Source organism: Trachypithecus francoisi, unplaced genomic scaffold (genome assembly GCF_009764315.1).
Source record: "Trachypithecus francoisi isolate TF-2019V2 unplaced genomic scaffold, Tfra_2.0 Lachesis_group18, whole genome shotgun sequence".
NCBI lineage: Eukaryota > Metazoa > Chordata > Mammalia > Primates > Cercopithecidae > Trachypithecus > Trachypithecus francoisi.
Genome location: NW_022681463.1, coordinates 71,223,716 through 71,245,192, shown reverse-complemented (window position 1 = coordinate 71,245,192; position 21,477 = coordinate 71,223,716). Strand labels below are relative to the sequence as shown.

Below are 21,477 nucleotides of genomic sequence, written 5' to 3'. Positions count from 1 at the left end.
GGACAAATCTTCCTATCAGACTATATCTCAAAACAAATGTCAAACAAAGAAAAGTGCCAGCTTTAAGGGAAAAGTGTAAGTTTTAATTTGTCAGTAATTATATCTTTCCATTCGATATGATAATCTAGTAAGACCAAGAAGTTTGTTTACCTGATTGTCACACCTCAGTTGGCTGACATTGGTTGAAATACTCCACTGAGTTTTAACTGAAATTCTAATCCTTACATGTGCTTAGTATGTTCCTAGTTGATAGCATGATCGAGCAATAAAATTTTTTTTTTTTTTTTTTTTTTTTTTTTTTTTTTTTTTTTTTTTTTTTGAGACGGAGTCTCGCTCTGTCGCCCAGGCTGGAGTGCAGTGGCCGGATCTCAGCTCACCGCAAGCTCCGCCTCCCGGGTTTACGCCATTCTCTCGCCTCAGCCTCCCGAGTAGCTGGGACTACAGGCGCCCGCCATCTCGCCCGGCTAATTTTTTGTATTTTTTTTAGTAGAGACGGGGTTTCACCGTGTTAGCCAGGATGGTCTCGATCTCCTGACCTCGTGATCCGCCCGTCTCGGCCTCCCAAAGTGCTGGGATTACAGGCTTGAGCCACCGCGCCCGGCCGAGCAATAAAATTAAAAGATGATTACTTGACACACTCTAGGCAATGTAAACTGCATAGCTAAAGAAATGGTATACTCAAAAAAAAAAAAATGCTATACTCAATTCAATATTTTCTTTGTATTTTTAATATACTGTTTCCAGGTCCTTTTGCTTTTATTATTAAATTAATGGTGCATCTTAAAGTCAACAACATAGTAGAATACAAGAAATATAGTAATTAAACCAGTGTGAGTGATTATTTATGACAAATAATTATAATAGGATGAGTTACTAATAAAGCAGTAAAAGAGACTGTATGTAAAAGATGAAACTAACCCTTTGTCTAGTTATCAAAACTTTCTATGAAAAGATTAAGTTTCAAATATTCTACAAACAGAACAGATAAGAAAAGGAAGAAAGGGTATTTCTAGTCTGCAGTTTATCGGGGAAATGAATAGAATTGAGGGAAAGTTACATAAATGGTTAGCCAAGAGGATAAGAGCAAGTGGAGTGGATGCTATCACTCTCTGTTCATTCAACTTCTTCAATATCCCTTTGCAATATTTACTCAACTGCATGAACAAAGGAGAGGATCAACTCAACTTTACTGAGTGCCTTATTACAACACAAAGTTCTATGCCAAGTAGGCACTATGAGAAGACAGAACTATGAACAATAAGATCCCAATCTTCAAGGGGCTTAAATTTAATAAAGGTTGTAAAACGTAAGTCACAGCTGAAATATAATGCAACAGGCAATTAATATCAACAGGGAGGTACAAGCAAAATCTGATGGGTACATAAAGGGAACAGAACTTATGTTCCATAAAGAGAAATGGGAAAACTTAGAATTTGAGCTAGAGATTGAAGAATTGAGAGTAGAAGGGGTTAGGTAGGAGGAAGCTGGACAAAAACTATTGACAAGAAAGAAAAGACCAAAGTGTAAATGTCATTCTATGGAATCTGAATTTCACTGTATAGAATGAAAAACCACTGAGTTTTTCAATGGTATAATAAATTAACTGGAATCGTCCTTTTAAGATTTCTCTGACAGCATCTATAAAATAAATGGGTTGAGGCAGCTGAATGAAAATGTTTATGTGTGTGTGGGGGGTAGAAACTAAATAAAGTCAATATAGTTAATAGGATTATATAATAATCTAGGCAAAAAGTTAAGTAGAGTCTGAAATAGGGTTAGTCTCTAGAAACTACAAGGAGGGAGATAAATACGAGTTTCATTACAGGTTCAAATAGGGCTTGTTAACTGATTAAATATTAGGTAGAAGATATTTTTAGTTCATTTTTTTATAAGATAAAACTAGGGTATGGACTTTAATTGAGATAAAATACAAATAGTTCAGAGTGACATTAAATGAAAATGTATCTTCTCCTTATTCTTAGTCCCTGAATATAATCGTTTCTATTTTTACTTCTTCAACTGGCTTCTACAGTAATTCTAATTTATAAAGAATTCAATCTCTTGATAACATATAGAGACAAAAATTTTTTGTGTATAATTGATAGCAGTTTAAAAATCGGAAACAACATAAATGTTCAACAGAAAAGTAGACAAATTTATAATATAAATACTCAGATGAACGAACTAAGGTTATATGTATCAATATAGATAAATATAAAAAATGTTAAGTGAAAAAGCAATGTGCAGAAGGTTATGATATATCCGTATTACAATTAAATACATGAAAGCAATACTATACATTGCAAAACACATATTAAAGTATAAACACATGCACAAGTATCATAAACACCAGATTTAAGAGAGGAACAGGAAATGTATCTTTTATTTTTATTTCTTAAAAAATAAAAAGCTCTGAAACATATGAGGATGTTACACAGATACTTGTTTTATTGTTCTCTATAACTGTCTTTTTAATTGAAACATTTCAAACTTCTTTTTAGAACAAAAAAGCTTACATTAAATATAAAATGTATTAAAACTATCCTTCTATAACCTACTAATTCTTTTTAGTATCACTTCAGAAAAAGCTATTTTCCCCTGACACTGTTTATCACCCTACTGACCTCTGCTGGTCCAACAGGGGAGAAGATACTGCAGATGTCTTCCTATCTTTCTTGCTAGCTGAAGACGATTTTGGGCTTGATTTTCGCTTCGGAGATTTGCTAGACTTTCTTAGAGAAGGTGATGGGGACAATTTTGATCTAACCACTTCTGGTGAAACCTTTAAAAAAAATTCAGTAAGTCAATTCAGAAATTCCTCCACTAATGGTACAACAAAGCTTACAGTATTTTAGAATCACACCAAACTTCAGATTAAAATTAAATATTATTGTTGGGTACAGTGGTTCATACCTATAATCCCAGTTTTTCGGGAGGCTGAGGTGAAAGGATTGCTTGAGGTGAGGAGTTCGAGATCAGCCTGGGTAACATAAAAAAAACCCTATCTCTTCTACAAAAAAAAAAAAAAAAAAGACATGGAACGTGCCTATGGACATAGCTATTAGGGAGGCTGAGATGGGAGGATCCCTCGAGCCCAGGAGTTCAAGGCTGCAGTGAGCGCCACTGCACTCCAGCCTGGGTAAAGAGAAAGATCTCATCCCTACAAAAAAAGTTTGAAATAAAAATAAATTATAATAGCCACTATCTGTTGATATTAGTCTGACTCCTGAATCCATGATTTTAAGCAATATAACTGTTCTAACATATACCAGTTTCAATTAAGTAAATTAAAATCATAAAATTTCAAAATCTCCTCAGAAAAAAATTATAAATTATATTTAAAATAACTGTATCTTCACTTTTTAGAAAAGAAACAAGGTATTCTAGAAACAGCATGGGCCTGAAACAGACATATGTAGATTCAAACCCCATGTTACATTAGCTGGTGACTCTAGGCAACAAACTCTCAGCTTTGCTCACCTATTCAATAACATAAATACTTGATACTTATCTAATAGAATAATGTGAAGATTAAATGAATATATATGGAGTAGTACATATACAGTAGGTTGATCAATATATCAGTATGCTAGTATAATTTAAGATGTAGCAAGAAGTTGCATTATCTGATCAATACAGATGCTGCTATTAAGTACTAACATATTTATTGCAATAAACAGCATACCTCCTTTTTAATGATAATTTCTTCTCTCTTCTCCATGTTTTCTTGTTCCAGCTTCATTAATTCCCTCTGTATCTTCTGACGCTTCATTTCCAATGACAATTCATGAACATAATCATAATTAATATCTCCATTGTCAGAATCTTTAAAATAAAATTGCATTACTGTTATAAACTAGCAATAATTATCTATGCCAAAAATCATACAGACTTTTTTCAACTAATTTCTTACGCAAATCTAAACGGCAGAGTCTTTCATCAGAATGACATACTTCTAAAAGATAAAAGAAATAGATATCATTTCTATAAAGGATTAAAATCACCATGGTTGATTTCTTCAAGAAAAGCCAAATACTTTTAAAGTTTCTGGGTTTTCTGGAAATAATTTGGGGTTGTTGGAAGTTGGGTTTTTTGTTAGGAGATGGAATATTAAAAGACAAAAGGCGCTCAGCTGCATTTCTAAGCCTTAAAGATACCAAAGCCTTCAATATTTCATGCTGTATATGATGTGACTCATTATCTCCTTGATTTTCCTAAAGACACACTACTAAAATACATTATACAACGTGAGGTTATATTACACGTGCAACATTGCTTCTATAGGCTTGTCAGTTTTAAAATTTGTGAGACAACTGAATAACATCAAAAACTAAAGTAATATTAGTACTAATGTGTACATAAAATAATTTTTAAAGGATTTATAACATTTTCTTCACAAGTGATTTGTACTATTTCCTTAGATCACAAACGTCCATCTCAATGGATCTGATGCCATATTTCTATTTCCATTTAATATTTTCTGATAAAAAGCTATGAAGATTGGTTAAAAAATCAAAAAGGAAGAGTGGTGTGCAGATCTATTTCATTAAAATATGTAGAAGTTACTGGCACTAGCACCCAACCCCATCACCCTCATCTGCCAGAAATGCCCAGGAGCCTAGAGGTGGGAATTTCATTGACCACGGTGGACTTGACTGATCACAAACTGAGGTGCCTTCTCAAGCTATACTTCTAGCACTTTAGATCATGTCTTAACCTTGGGTAAAGAAATAAAATGAAGAACTAAAAAGCAACAAACATAAGAAGTCCTACTTGACTGCTTAAAACCCATGAAAATGAACATCGCTGTTATATATTGCTCAAATACATTAGAATGACAACTATTCATTCATGCTTGGGGACTGAGAGGGTAACCATATATATTCACTACCTGTGTGACTAAGCTTGATATACTCATCTTATGTTGGAGTACGATGACAATTTCTCAGTAAATATATGAAATAGGCTAAATCATGTTTTTCAGTCAGAAAGCAATTACTAAATAATTAACGGCAAGTACTTTTCACTAGATAAAATGAAGATACTGAATTTAATTAAGTGAATACTAGCTATCTCCAGTTATTATTTTGTACTCTATTGAGATACTTTACATCGGTGAATAATAGGAGTCAATGACCTAGTTTTATTATGTTCTTAAATTCAATAAAATTCCATAACCAAAGGCTCAGGTAAAACAAAGGAAAGAGTAGTTAATTGAGAATGATTAACAGTGTTTCTGAAGCTACTGTGTTATCAATAATGCACTGCCAATCTAAAAATTCGCAACTGGAAATATCACCAATATAGAACACATAAAAACCAGCTTTCAGTTCTCAGTCTTCAACTATCCAACCAAGGGGGAGAGGCCTGAGCAGTTAAAATATATTTCTAAGTCAATCGGGCGCAGTAGCTCATGCCTGTAATCTCAGCACTTTGGGAGGCCGAGGAGGACGGATCATCAGGTTAAGAGATCGAGACCATCCTGGCCAACACAGTGAAACCCTGTCTCTACTATAAATACAAAAATTAGCTGGGCGTGGTGGCGTGCGCCTGTAGTCCCAGCTTCTCAGGAGTCAGAGGCAGGAGAATCGCTTGAACCCGGGAGGCGGAGGTTGCAGTGAGCTGACATCGCGCCACTGCACTCCAGCCTGGCGACACAGCAAGACTCCATCTCAAAAAAAAAAAAAAGTCTAGTCACTGTAGTACACATAACTAATATAGTTTGCTCAAAAGAAAAGCTCTCAGGTCTTTATTCTGAAGATGCTTATTTTATGCATATAATAAAAACTCAGATGTTTTCCTAACCTGTAAGAGATGGACTACAACACAGGCACATTGCAACTGACAGTATTTTGACAACAAAAGAAAAAACAGGAAATACAAAATCCAGGATGGAACTCAAAAACAAGAGTCTGGAACAAGTTAATAAATTTAGAAAATGTCTCTCATGTAGCTTCAGGTTATCATTACAATTTTGCCTTATAAAAATTGATTCACATAAATGATTCTAAGTCATCAGAAAAATATTAAGTATAATTAGAATGGTATATTTAACAAAGTAGATATTTTTAAGAATATACAACAAAAATACATGTAACACAAAAGAAAAGGTTCAGATTCTTTCTATATAAAGAATTCTTACTAATTAACAGAACAGGCAAAGGATATTACAAGGCAATTCACAAAGATAAAGAAATGAAGAAAGTATATACATATTTTTTCATGTATTCAGGAGCCATTTTTTCTAATTATAAAATTAATTGTTGGTAAAGGTACAAATAAAGGACATACTCATTCTCTGGTGGTAGCAATGTAAACTAGTACATCTATCTTGTAAAATCATTCATCAATATGGGTAAAAGCCTTAAGAATATCAATACCCTTTAATACAGCAACTTCTAGTAATTTATTGCATAAAAATAATCATAGATATATAACAGGTTATGTATAAGGATTAAAAACTATAAATATTTGTGAATTGCCTTGTTATACCATTCGAATTATATTTAACATTTTCCCAATGAGTTAGAATCATTTATGTGTATCAGTTTTTAAAAGGCAATTGTAGCAATAACCTCAAGCTGTCTTGAGATGTTTTCTAAATTTATTAACAGATTTCAAACACTTGTTTTTGAATTCCATTCCATATTGTGTACTTTCTGTCTTTATGATACATTCTCATTGCTAAAGTCTTAAATAATTCTGAATACGCAGAGTAAAATATGAAATTTCCCTTATATTCCTCCTACAGCCATCCTTATGCCAGTGATAGCACTACTAACAGTTTAGTGTCATATGCATGAAAATAACGTTTTACATTTTTCCCTTTAACATTCAACACTGCCTTATAAACAAGATCTTTCCAAGTCATAGAGTTCAACTATCTTCATTTTAACACCTGCAAAGCATTTCATTCATATGATCATACATTATCATAGCTTAAAGGGTTTCCTTCTTAAAGACAGATGAACTGTTTTCAATATTTAGATGTTAAAAACAAGACTTATATGAACATTTTGATATATACTTTGGTTCTACTTTGGTTCAAGTACAAGTATTTTTCTATGACATTATTTCTCAGACTGCACTGCTGGACTGAAAATAAGTATAATTTCTATTTCTAGTATCACCAAACTGTACCCCAAAACTGCTTTACCAATGTAAACTCCTACTTGAAAACAGTAATATTCTTCATTTCTGCCAAACTGATGGGTGAATAATCCTAGCTCTTTATTTTCATCAATATTTCCCTGCAGTAAGATTGAGCATTTATTGGCCATTTCTATTTCTCCTGTGAGTTACCTATCCGATACATATATATTTTTACTCATTTTTTAACTAGGCTGTCTTTTTCTTAGGTATTTGTAGAAACTCATTATGTCTATATAGTGTCTTTATTAATGCTTACACGTTACATGTGTCAAGTACTTTAGCCTTTCATCTGTTTTTAACTTCTGCATTTTGTTACACAGAAACTCCCAGTTTTATGTAATCAAATGTTTGTGACTTCTGGGTTTTATGCCCTATTTAAGGAGGATGTACTAACCTCCAAGATTACCAAAATATTTTCACACATTCTACTGCAATGATACTTCTGCTTTTTATGTTACTTCACTGGTCCTTAAGAACACATGCTGAGCAAATACAAGAAGTTTAAGGAACCAAACAAAAACCACAGACTTTGGAGTGGGGACTGGAAATATAGAGAGCAACCAGATAATCAAAAGTTTTATAGGCATAGTTAGAATTTGTACTTGCTCCTTAAGGCAATGGGAAATTAGGGAATTTGAAACAGGAAAATAAAATGAACATTCAATTTATTCTTTTAAAAGACTGTTCTGCAATTCATAGAGTGGCAGGAAATACAATATATTTATATATCTGACAAAAATCTCATATCCAGAAAACATAAAGATTCCTCTAATTAACAACAACAACAACAACAACAACAACAAAAACAGGTAACACAATAGAAGAATGGCAAACATTTGGAATAGACACTTCACAAAATAGCGTGCACGATGGTCAGTGAACATGTGAAAAAGTTTTCAACTTCATTAGGGAAATGCAAACTAAAACCCCAGTAAGATATCACTATAAAATTTTAGAATAGCTACGATGAAAGAGGCAAAAATACCATATGTGTAACTGGTACAAACATTTTTGATTTGGAACTATCTACTAAAGAGGAACTCAGTGGCCCAGAAATTCCACTTCAAACCATAAACTCAAGAGGAATGGGTATGTGTCTGTACATGTTTACCAAAAAACATGTTTAATAATAGTAACAGCATCTTGTTATGCATAATAGCACCAAACTGGGAATTACTTAAATGTTCACCAACAGTAGACTAAATTATGGCATGTTCATACAATAAAACACTATATAGCAATAAGAATGAATGATTTGTGAAATAAAGTACAATCTCAGATAATACTGTTAACAAAAGAAGCAAGGCACAAAAAGAGTACATGCTGTCAATTCCATTTATATGGAGCTCAAACAGACAAAACTAATCAATGGTGCTAGAAATCAGGACAGGACCTTTGGGAGGTGAGGGTAAGGAGCAGTGACTAGAAGAAAACACAAGGGGACTATGGGAAAATAGTAATTTACTACTTACTGATCTGAGTGATGGTTTTACAAACGTGTTCAGTTTGTAAAAAATCCAATGGGTTGGACACATGTATTGTGCATTCCTCTGAACGTATAGTATACTTCAGTAAAAAAACTTTTTAAGAAAGGTTATTCTTGCTTTAAAGTGGAGAATAAATTAGGAGACAAGACTATAAACAAGGGATGGGATTAGGAGGCTATTTTGGTAAAATATATTTATAGGCAATAAACAAATACCTTAAGAACTAGAATGTTAGTAGTAAATCAAGAGAAACAGATGGTTTTCAATGGTATTTGGTACATAAAAATATCTGGTAAATGCCTGGGTGGAGGGAAAGAAGGAGTGTCAGTGATGGCACTGAGGACTGTTGGTATCTGGTAGGAAAAGTGATGCCCTTAACATAGAGGTGCCCAGTTGGTCAATGCTAAATTGAGAGCTCCAGATTTGGAGTCACTACACATACAATGTTAATGAAGCACTAGGAGCATGATTTCATCTAGAAGAAAAAATTAAAAGTGAGAAAAGAAGATGGGTAGGCAATAGGAAAACAACCAAGTTTGAAAAGCTGTTCTTATAGACAAGTGATTCTCAGAGAGTGGTCTGAGGACACTGGGGAGGTCCCTGAGACAATTTCAGGAGTTCTACAAAATCAAACTATTTCTATAACACTATATTGTTTGCCTGTTGTACTCATTCTCCCATGAGTAGATAGTGGAGTTTTCCAGAATATGTGATGTGGTTAACAGGTGGAATGTAGAAGCAGGTAAGAAAATCTACCTATCAACTATAAAGCCAGATATTAAAACAATTTGCAAAATGATGCAAAACACTGCCACCTCCTCACAATTATTATTTTTTACTTTGCAAAATAGTTATTTTTCATAATAGCGTATATTGGATTTTTATACGTCATTGTTAAATTAATGAATAAATAAATATTTTAAAATTTTCTCAGGTTCATAATATGACAGTTATGGAAACATAAAATACACAAAGACAAAAGTTATTTGGGGGTTCTGGAAAAGCATATAAAAGTGGCCTAAAAACCAGAAAGTTTATAAATATACCAATTTCTTCTGAACCCAGCTAAAACTGTTACTCCAGTTAGAATGACAATGCAGAAGGTAAGTCTATGAAACCAGTTTAGTCTCACTATCCAGGGACTGGGGCACCTAACTCAATGCTTTCCAATATTCCCTCAACAGATACTTTCAAATCACAGAGATACACAGTGGTCAAAACCTGTGTGTTTCAATCAAGGGAAAGCATAAGAAATTCCTATTAAAGACATTTACACTCACCTTTTAAAAGAATTTCCTACATAAAAGGTTCTTGAAGTGAAATCACTGTTAAGTGCAAATCCTTGGGAATCGACATTTAAGGGGCAGACAGAATACAAGGAGCCTCTATGTAAGACTGAAGGGCTTGAACAGGAAGATATAAAACTGAAGAGTGATAAATAGAAGCCAAAAGAGTCTTTTTCAAGAAAACAGGAGCTCTTGATGTGTCAAATGCTGTAGAATGGTTGTTTAAGATAGAAACAAGTACATCTTCATTTATTCAGCAAAGAGCAGGTCATTAGTGACTTTCAAAAGCAGTTTTAGTGGAGAGTTGGGTCAGAAAACGGAATAGTAAGTATCAGGTGAAACAGTATCAAGTAGAAACAGTAAGGTACAGAACTGTTTTAAGAATTTAGTTGTTAAGTGGGGATAAGCAGGATAGCAACTAACAGTAATATAGGGAGGAGTGTATCATAAATGAACAAGATTGCTGAGGTGGGAGGAAATTAGATCTACAATACAAAGGAATTATTCATCAACCTTACACAGCAGGAAGGAGGCCGTTTACACAGCATAAGAGGGAAGTAAAAAAGTTTAGGCAAGAATAAAAAATTAATTTGAAGGTGTGGTAGGAGGAAGTTGAGGGAATTCCTAAAGATTTCCATCATTTCTGCTTAGTAGATAGCAAAAAAAAGAAATGAAAGCATAGATTAATGGAGGTTTGACATACCTACTATGAAGAAAAATAACAGACTTGGGCTTTTCTGAACCTTTCATATTTTCAACAATTATTAATTATTGTAACAACAACAGAAAAAAATTTAAAGATAAGAAGTATCAAATACATTTTAAAATGTTTTTTATGCAAAAAAAGTAAAATGAAAAGAAAGGATGCTTGGCTGTGTTAAGAGGTAATCCCTTAGTATTTAGGAAAAGTTAGCTCTCCACACTTGAACAGTTATAGTTTATAATATTTTATTTAAATATACTAATTAGTCAACAAAAATGGGAGAGTATAGCTGCCTTTATTGCTACTTTGTAGAAGTGGTATTAAGTTGGATTATGACATCCTGAGTAACCATAAACAAGTTTCCTATTTGTTCTTAGAAGCAATTTTTTAACAGCACTGTCCAAAGATGGAACAGGTTTCCTTTAATTACTGATGTAACAATTACCAGAAAAATGTATTTATAATACTTTACAAGTGTTAGTCTACTAAGTCTTTAGAGCTAATTCTGAAATATAGTAGTTAATATTTTAGTCTTGTAGCTTCTCAGTTCTCTGTCATAAGGACTCGACTTGGCCCCGGTAACTCAAAAGCAGCCACAGACAGTATGTAACCAAACGGAGGGACATGGCTGTGTTCCAATAAAACTTTATTTGCAAAAACCAGTGACTGGCCCACACACTCTAGTTTTCTAATACCTGGTCTAAGTTTTCACTGAAAAAGTCGCTAAATTCTTAAGATCTTTAGTTTTGTCATCTGTAAGTAGAGTAACAAAGCTATTGAGATAATAAGACAATTATATAAATTACTTTAAATTGTCCACCCCCATTCAATGCATTTAATAAATACAGGTTTTCTTTCTCTGTGTTTGGTAATATGACGTTATGGTGCCCATCTTTCAGAACATCAAAGAGGTGGAGAAAACATTCAAGGAGTAGAAAATAAATGCTTATTTGTTAAGATGATGACTCAAAAATGACTTTGCTCCCACCTCAGCTTCCCAAGTAGCTGGGATCACAGGCATGCACCACCGTGTCAGGCTAATTTTTTTGTGTTTTTTTTTTTTAGAGATGGGGTCTTTGTTGCCCACACTGGTCTCAAACTCCTGGGCTAAACTGGTACTCCAGCCTTAGCCTCCCAAAGCGCTGAGATAATAGGCAGGAGGATTGCTTGACTCCAAGAGGCTAAGCTGCAGTGAGCCATGATCATACCACCGTTCTCCAGCCTGGGTGACAGAGTGAGACCATGCCTCAAGAAAAAAAAATTTTTGGTAATTTTTTATTAATAAATCAGGTCTCTATCTTCATCTGATTTTGATTTCTTCTGAAAGATACAAATCAAACATTTCTTGGAAATAACTTTCCTAAGTCCTTAAGATTTAAAAATCTCATTTATAATATTTTATGTAAAACAAATTTAGATTTCCTTTTAAGCTTAGTGTTAGGAATTTTTAAATTTACATATGCAATAGAATCCTGCAGGGCTGTAATGCTGTACAATAAAGTTCTAGAGGAAAAACTAGGAAGGGAAAATTAAAATATGCAATGCAAACCACTTTCCCTGCCTTTGTACAGCTACTATATGCCAGTTTTTGCCTTATAATTCAGTAAGATAAAAACATGTCAATAAGATGATTCTGAAACAAGAGGGAAATCACAGTTGAAAGGTGTTCTGAAGCCCACAAAAACTTTACAAAGTAAATAATCAAGAATTGGTCATTTAAACCAAGATTCTGAAACTCACCATCTCTATTAGTTTCCCATTCTACATTTTCTTCTTCACTTTCCGGAGTTCTCTCCTTAGTGATTTTTATGTCTTCCTTTTCCCTATGTCTCCCTCTTGAAGATTCTTTCTAAAAAAGTACATACATACATTCAGATTACTATATTTTTAAAAATTATATGAGGTAGTTTATTATAATAGAGAACATTTTAATTTCATTTATCTGTTTCATCAAAGAATCAGTTTTGTAAATAGTCACTTATCCACTAAGTAGAGAAAGTGACAAGTTCTAGTTGAGTACCACAATGAAAAGACTATGCTCCATCTATTTTACTAAAGAAAAAAACTTTGCTAAAGAACAAAAACTAAAAGAGATATAGACTACACTATATCTATTTTACTAAAGAACAAAAACTTTAAATATTAAAGAGTAGTTAAGATGTGAAAATATGCAATGCAAATCTAATACTTTAACAAGCTTGTGACATTCAGCTACATACTAAGTTTCCATGTGAAAATCACTAGGGAGAAGACAGTTTAAAATGAATAAAATGCAATGGAAGGATTTGTAAGTGATTATATTTTAAAATGACAAAAAAGGGATAAACCATTCACCACAGACTTCTAAAAATAACTGATCTAGGACTTGTCATATATTCAAGTAATTGCCATTTTCCTAGACACCTAGGGATAAATCCAAACTCATTTAATAGTATTACAAAGGTTTACAAAAAGATATTGTACCCATTTTGATGAAACCAAATGGTACCTAAAATAGTCAGTAAATTAGTTCTCACTACTGCTGCTAAAAACAGGTTTTACATTTTATTCCAGGTATAAAAGCAGCTCACAAAAAAGGACAAAATTAATTCAGATTATAAAAGTCAATTAAACGTCCTATTACATAAGAACTCCAAATCATATTTTACTAGGTGGTGAGAAAATAAAAGTAACCAGTGTTATGCAACTGTTATCTTCCAACACAGTAAAAGTCTCACTTTCACTAACATTGTAAATACTACGAAAGACACATATACACAAGGATATTAAGTGCTCAAATTTCTTTCTGAGCATTACTGATCATAAAATTTGGCTGCTTAAAACACAAATTAATTTCTCTTTGTAGTTTTCTTTTTAAAGAACTCTAGTATAAATAACTGCCTCCAAATTCTACATATTTAGGCATGAAGTCATATTGTAAATATTACTGACAAAATTTGTATTTGATTGCTGGTAAGACAACAGAGGTTGACGAAAATAATTTGTAAGTTATATGAGAGTAAAGCCTGCCATGAAAAAAATGGTAAAGAGTCAAGAAAATAGAAATGGGCCTCTACTTGCACAGAAGACAAAAGGAAGAAATATAATTTATTTTTACTCTTAAAACATATTCTGTGGAACATCAATGAAGAACTATTATACATCCCAATTTTTGAATGTTCTATGGATTAAACCCACTATAAATAGACATTACTGAATAACTATGCCAAAAATATTTAATAGGAGGTTATCTCCAAATTATTAAATAACATATTCTGTGCTTTCTGTCCACTTAAAAGTATGTGAAATCCAACTGCAAGTCTAGCTAAAAAGGGTGTCACAGCAGTAGTGTTAGTGCTGCAAAATAAATCTACAAATTTGTAACATTATTTTTTATCAGATTTAGAGCCAGAAATGTTGTATCAATAAATGTCATTAATGATTATGTATGTAAATATTTCGTATTTACCCTAAATATTAAATTAAAATTTTTGAATTGTCCATGGTTTTCAATATGGACTAGCATCAAGTTTTCTGATGCTACTCCCAGAGGTCACATATAACTTCTATTATTAGGTACCAGAGACTGAATGCACGCTTAAACAGGTGATGGAATTTCAAGTTCTTACTTCAAATCATAAATTAAGAAGGTCTAGCTCATTTAAAAAACATCTTATTTCCTAACTTTCTCCACTTCAACAATGTGTATACTTGTTTAGGTATGTTATTCCTTTTATCAAATAAAGTTATTTCCCCTTTTCTCTTATATTCAAATAAATAGGGTATGGTATTACTTGTCCAACGTAGTATAGCATGGTCTACTATTCCACCTTGCTGTATTTCTTGAACAGAATGGCTTCTCATCTTCTCTTAAATCCAAACATATTAATTAAAAGTATAACCTATTGATTACTATGTGTTCTAAATTAGTCATCCTGGAACATCGAAGTGTTGAAATACTTGAAGAACGACAGTATTTCAGCCAAAACCCTTGGGACCAGATATTCTAGAGTTTAGATCTTTTTTTTTTTTTTTGCATTTCAAAGCATATTAAGTAGTACTACTGTTCCAGTGGAGTCTGGAACAGTAGCCTGTGACCAAACATACTAACATTTTTGCAGCAAAACACAGAAATTCACCACTTTTATAAAAACCGTATTTAAATTTATTTCAATTAAGACCAGGTCTTGCTCCCAAATGTCTGTGCCTTAGGAAAAATGTTTGGTTTTAAGTTTCTTGAATTTCAGAAATGTAACACATGATTTTAGATGTTTATATTACTTTCATTTCCACTCTTATATGCACGTTTATTTCTTGAACATTATATGTGTGGACAGATTATGTTCATCATCAATTTTAGATAAAAAGCAGGCATTACAAAGAATATGAAATAAAAAGGAAGTGTCAAGACTAAGAGAGTTCAGAACCATTATTAGTAACTAAGTTTAAAAATGGTTAGGAGCCTGTGTAATATAATCCAACCTCCTACTCTTCGCAGAACAATTTTCCATAATACTTGTATAGCTACAGAAGCCCTCTATTAGAAGACTCTTGGGAGCAAAAATCTTGGCTCTCTATTCTTGCACCCTTTTGTCCCATTTCCAGACAGTTCTAATTATTAGAAAATTATTTCTTATGCCCATCGCATCTTTCTTAACCTCTCTAGAGGTTATACCTCTCTAGAATTTCTACTGATTGGGACTAGTTCTAACCTCTGGAATCATGCAAAACAAATCTAATGCTTCTTTCATGTGCTACACCTTTCCTCATCACTCTTTCATCTTCTCTGGGCATACTAATCTGCCAGTGTGCTTCAATGAAATATGATACCCCAAATTAATCTAGTCTTGTCAGAACAGCATAAAGCATACATCTTCCAACTCCCCTTAGAATTGAAATTATACTTGTATTAATCAAGTCTAACTTGTTTTTGCAAAGAAGAATGGAGCTTCAACTAAGAAACTATAATCTCCTAAACTATACAAATTTGAACTATTGTTTCACATAAAATGAAGCCTATAAATAGGGTAAAATTCAGGCCTAAGTGACTTAGTAACAGTGAAATCATCAAAGACCAAATATTCACTCTAGTTTTCATTTCTCACAGCTCTGCTATTCCTAATGTTGACTTCACATTAAGGCTTATTTCTTACCACAAGCAGCAGCAATCTGGGTCTCCTCAATGTATCTCTCTCACAAGCACAAATAAGAATTATTTCCTTCAGAGCAACCAGGCCAACTTCAGTCACATGGCCACCTCTGTATGAATAACTGCTATCAAGGTAATAGCCATGGGATAAACAGCTTAGGCCTGCTTCCTGAATCAACTGAACTAGCAAGGGGAATAGGATTATTATAACTGGATTTGACTAATCAAGGCCCAGCCATGAAAGTGGGATCAATTCCCCAAATCACAATGCTGATACAAAATGAAAAAATGGTGGAATGGGTTCTGGGGAATCCAAAGTGATATGCATGACACTTCATACTGCACTTCACTTCCTCATGGTACAATGCCACACTTTTGATAACTTCACAAATGGCCATAACAAGACAGAATTTCCAAATTAATAAAAATTTCTCCTTTACTATTCACATTTCCGACCATTCTTCTAGGGTCTTTTTCCATCTTCGTGATGTATATACTTTTAAACGTTCTCTATTTTGTGAAGATCTGTGGTAGTAAACACTCTCAATTTTATTTGAAAAAGGTCTTTATTTTATTCTCATTATTGAAAGCCAGACTCTGGTACATACTTTCAGTTCACAGGTTTATCTCAGTACTTTGAAAATAATATTTCACTGCCTTTTAGCTTCCATTATTTGTTACTGATGCCATCCTGTTGCTTTTTTGCATGGGGATTTGTCTTTCTATATCTAGAGGTTTCTAGTATTTTCTCTATATCTCTGATGTTTTGCAGTTTCATTGTAATATTCTATCTCTGATATACTGCACATCTTGTATCTGTAGATTTATGGTTCATCAATTATGGAAAATTCTCAGCTACTATTTCTTAAAATGTTGCTTCTCCAACATTCTTTTCTTTTTTCTTCTGGGTTTCCAATTAGATGCATATTGAATTTTCTAAGTATTTCCCCCATGTTTTTAAACCTTGTCAATACTTTCCATAACTTCTCTTTATGTGACGAACTCTGGAGAAATTCTTCAGCTGGCAACTATTGTCAGGTCAATTCACTCTATTCTATACCAGTGCAATTAACTTTCTATGCCTAAAATCAACTCTACGTTTATCCCTAACAGTTTCTGAGCTTCCTATATAACCATACCTCCTATATTGGATTTACTTACATCTTTCCACAATTACTTGGAGAAATTTCCTTTGAAGTTAATATATAAAAATTATCTCAGAACATTTAGTCAAAGAATGACTCAATTATTTGTATGTCAATAACATTCTCACCTGCCACTAATATTCACTTATAAACTTCTATACAAATCTATCCATTACTAAAGTTATCATTCAAGGAATAATTCCATATTTATTATATTGATATCAGAGGATTTTAAACATTCAATGTTTTACACAAACCTTTGTTTTCTTCTCCTATCATCCATCTATCTACCTACCTTATTGATCTTATCTATCTATCCTATCTATCCATCTATCTACTTGAGGCAGGGTCTTGTTCTATGACCCAGGCTGAAGCAGTGGCGCAATCATAGCTCACTGCAGTCTTGACCTTTTGGGCTCAAGCAATCCTCCCGCCTCAGCCTCCCATAGCTGGAACTACTGGTACACACCATTATGCCCAGCTAATTAAAAAAAAATTTTTATTTGTAGAGACAGGGTCTCTCTATGTTGCCCAAGCTGGTCTTGAACTCCTGGGCTCAACCAATCCTCCTACCTCAGTTGCCCCAAGTACTGGGATTACAGGTGTGATCCACGATACTAGGTCTAACCTCTTCTTTTATTTTAAAAGAGTAATGCTATTCCAAATCCTACTGCTCTAAAAATAAACTTAGTTTCATAGAACACTAACATTATCAATGAATTTCTGGATTTTCTTTGAGCAGCTCTAGAATTCATGTTAATACCAATTTTTCTTTTCTGTCATTTAGTGCCATGTGGTATCTCAAAATTATTAACAAGTGAAGCAACTATTAATTTTAAAAAGATTAGGGTTTCCACCTTAATGTTTTCAAACCTTTATAATTGGACACATCTGATTAAAGCTAAAAAAAAAAAAACTTTATTAATCTAGTAAAATGGTCCATTGTTGTGCTTTGGCCTGAACGTTAGCCCAACAGCCTGCTCAGTCTATACATAGTTTTAAAATATATACACCTAATATTTTGAAATTTTGAAATTATTCACATATCTGCAGCTCCAATTCCTTTCAATATTATAGAAACAAAGACAGTATTTTAGTCCTATACATAATGAAGCTGTAGTTTATTTTGTTTATACTAAAGAAAAATACCCAAATAGGATTATCAGAGATTCTTTTTATGAAGTGCTCATATAAATTAAATTAGCTTATCTCAGAAAAACCAAGTAAGAAATATACAGATAACCAAAATAACATCACTTCTAAAAAGTATGAAAAGAATTAAAGTGAAAAGAAATAGTTATTAATACTTCTGTATCTATGTACCTAATAATACAGTAGTGAAGAGCAGAAACTATAGGAGATGGAGTAAAAGAGACAGAAACCTACTAATAAGATACTTTAACATAATGTTCTCAAACCAAAATAGATCAAATAGAGAAGGATCTTAAAAATATAGGATGTCCAATGGAATACTATGCAGCCATAAAAAAGGATGAGTTTGCGTCCTTTGTAGGGACATGGATGCAGCTGGAAACCATCATTCTTAGCAAACTATCACAAGAAGAGAAAACCAAACACCGCATGTTCTCACTCATAGGTGGGAACTGAACAATGAGATCACTTGGACTCAGGAAGGGGAACATCACACACTGGGGCCTATCATGGGGAGGGGGGAGGAGGGAGGGATTGCATTGGGGAGTTATACATGATATAAACGTTATGCACATGTACCCTAGAACTTAAAGTATAATAAAAAATAAAAAATAAAAAATAAAAAAAAATAAAAAATTAAAAAAAAAAAATATATAGGATGTCCAAAGAATAGATGTTTTATATATATTTATAGAACCTAAAAACCAAGAACTAGAAAATATACCTTTTTTTTAAAGCATGGGTGGAAAACTGAGAAAAAGTGACTGTCTTAGGCTACAAAGAAAATCTCATCAAATTCAAAAATATGAAAAATAACATGAAAGTTACTTTTTAAAAATCAAAAGAAAACACACATAAACACATAAAAAAAACAAAAGACCCTTCAACCTGAAAATTTTAAAACATTCCATTAAACAATTCTTAGATAATGGCTGAAATCCAAATCTAGAGAGGAGAATTTCCTGAAAATAACTGTCAAAGTTTGACATATGAGATCCATGAGATTCAGCTAAAGCAGTTATCTGATGAGAACTTACAGCATTAAAGAACATAAATAAAAATGAAAACAAATGTTCAACAAATTCAACAACAAAAAAATAAGCAACCATAGAAGGAATTTAAAAACCCAGAAATAAATGTTAGAAAGCACAAAGAAGGAACTAATATACAAATGTAAAAGCTGATTCTCTGAAAACAATTAAAACATAGATATTCTCAGAGTGGATGAAAAAACAAGACCCAATGGTATGTCGTCTACAAGAAACCCACATATAAACACATATATTAATAGATTAAAAGTAAAGGAATGAAGAAAGGTATACTATGCTAACACTAATCAAAAAAGAGTAGGAGTAGGTATATTAATTTCAGACAGTGTAGACTCTAGAGCCAGGTAAGTTATCAGAGACAAAGGGGAGCACTGTATAATGATACAGAGGTCCATTCTCCAAAAACACATAACAATTCTTATGTGTATGACCCTACCATCAAAGCATCAAAATACCTGAGGCAAAAACTGATAAAACTGCAAAGAGAAATTCACTATTATGGTTGAGGATTTAACACCCTTCAATCATAAATGGAAAGATTCAACAGGAAGTCAGTAAAAACATAGTTGAACTCAACAGCACCATCAACAAACTTGATATAATTGCTTATAGATGGTTTTATCTAGCAACAGCAAAATACACATTCTTCTCAAGCTCATACAGATCATTCACCAAGACAGATCACATTCTGGGCCATAAAACACACTTAACAAATTTAAAAGAAATCATACAACGTCTGCTTTCAGCCACAATGAAATTAAACTAGAAATCCATAACAGAAAGATTAGGAAAATCCCCAAATGCTTCAACAACACAATTTTAATAAACACATTGGTCAAAGCAGAAATTGTAAAAAAATTTTAAAGTATTTTAAGCTAAATGAAAATAAAAATATAACTTATGACAATTTATTGGATGCAGTGAACACTGTACCCAAAGAGATAGATGTTTATAGCATTGAATGCATATATTAGAAAAGACAACCAAAAATCATTACTTTAAGCTTCCACTTCAGAAAACAAGAAAAAGAACAAATTAAACCCAAAGTAAGCAAAAGAAAATAAACTTAAAAATTATAATGAAAAAAGTCAATGAAATCAAAAATAGAAATTCAATAGAGAAAAATTAGCAAAACCAAATGCTGTTTTCTTTGAAAAGATCAATAAAATTGATCAGCTTCTGACCAAGTTAATTAAGAAAAAAAGAAAGACATAAATTACCAATAAGAGAAACAAAGGAAGGGATCTCACTACAAATCCCATGAACATGAAAAACATGATAAAGGAATACTATGAATAATGCATGACTACAAACTTGACAACCTAGATGAAATGCGCCAATTCTTGAAAAATACAAGGTGCCAAAACTCACACAAGGAGAAGCAAGCAATTTAAGTAGGTATATATCTATTTTAAAAATTGAATCAATAATTAATAACCTTTCAAAATAGAAAGCACCAGATAGTTTATAGGTAAAGTCTACCAAATATTTCTGGAAGAAATTATACCAATCCTCTATAATCTCTTCAGAGACAGAAGAGATGGACTACTTCTTAACTCATTCTATGAGGTCAGCATTATCCTAATTCTGAAACCAGACTGTATTTCCACAGAGACCATTCATTGACAAGGCATGCCATTCAGAAGTTTCACTTAAAGATCATTCTCTCCATTATGATCATTCAAGTGAGGCCAAAAGGGAAAAAAAAATTGACAGTCTGAACTCTAGAAACTTGGCTTCAGAAATGCCTATTAATCCAATACAATTTAATACAATAAAACTTACAAATTCCTGGTAATCCTCAAGGTGCTCTTAAAATTGAAATTGATTCTGTGAAAACTGCTTTCACCTACCATCATTAAGGAAAATTCCATTTTAACTCAACTCTGAAAAGGGAGGACATGAAGAAAAGTATCATGCCCAGGAATACAAAACACTGTGAACACTGGGACCCCAGGAAGGCGAAACAGGAGGTCTGTACCTAATCCAGACCTTGCCTTTGCCTGCTGCTACAGGTTCCAGGTCTAGCAACTGCTCATTTTCCTAGGGAATTAAATGGAGAAGATGTGTCATAATTTCCAATCACACAGCACAGTTAAATGGCAAGTTGTTTTCCACAAAAGTAGTTTTATGGTTAATGCACCCAACCTGAAAAGAAGTTTGGCCAGGAGGTTGCGGGGCAGGGGAATTAAAGCAGAAGATATTTATTTCCTTACATGGCCAGAGTAACAAAAACACTGCATTTAAGTGCAGGAGTTGCAAAGTGTAGGTTTACCCATGTAGCATATGGGTCCCACAAGCCGTGGCTGGGATTGCTGGACTCCTGAGTTATATATGCAATACATATATCTCACAAAGGATTGGTATACAGAATA

The 21,477-nt window shown here is 33.0% G+C and overlaps 1 protein-coding gene across 13 annotated transcripts in view; it reads right to left on the bottom strand.

Annotated features, from left to right (window-relative positions):
- The window catches only part of ZC3H13 (zinc finger CCCH-type containing 13), a 93,116-nt gene that overhangs the window by 52,526 nt on the left and 19,113 nt on the right, over positions 1-21,477 (bottom strand). For all 13 annotated transcript variants that reach the window (XM_033176945.1, XM_033176952.1, XM_033176955.1 and 10 more), the window contains 3 exons: positions 12,369-12,477; positions 3,686-3,825; positions 2,625-2,782 (listed from right to left, as the gene is read on the bottom strand). In XM_033176945.1, coding sequence (XP_033032836.1) covers positions 2,625-2,782; positions 3,686-3,825; positions 12,369-12,477 — 407 coding nt within the window. The remainder of the gene's footprint in view (positions 1-2,624; positions 2,783-3,685; positions 3,826-12,368; positions 12,478-21,477) is intronic.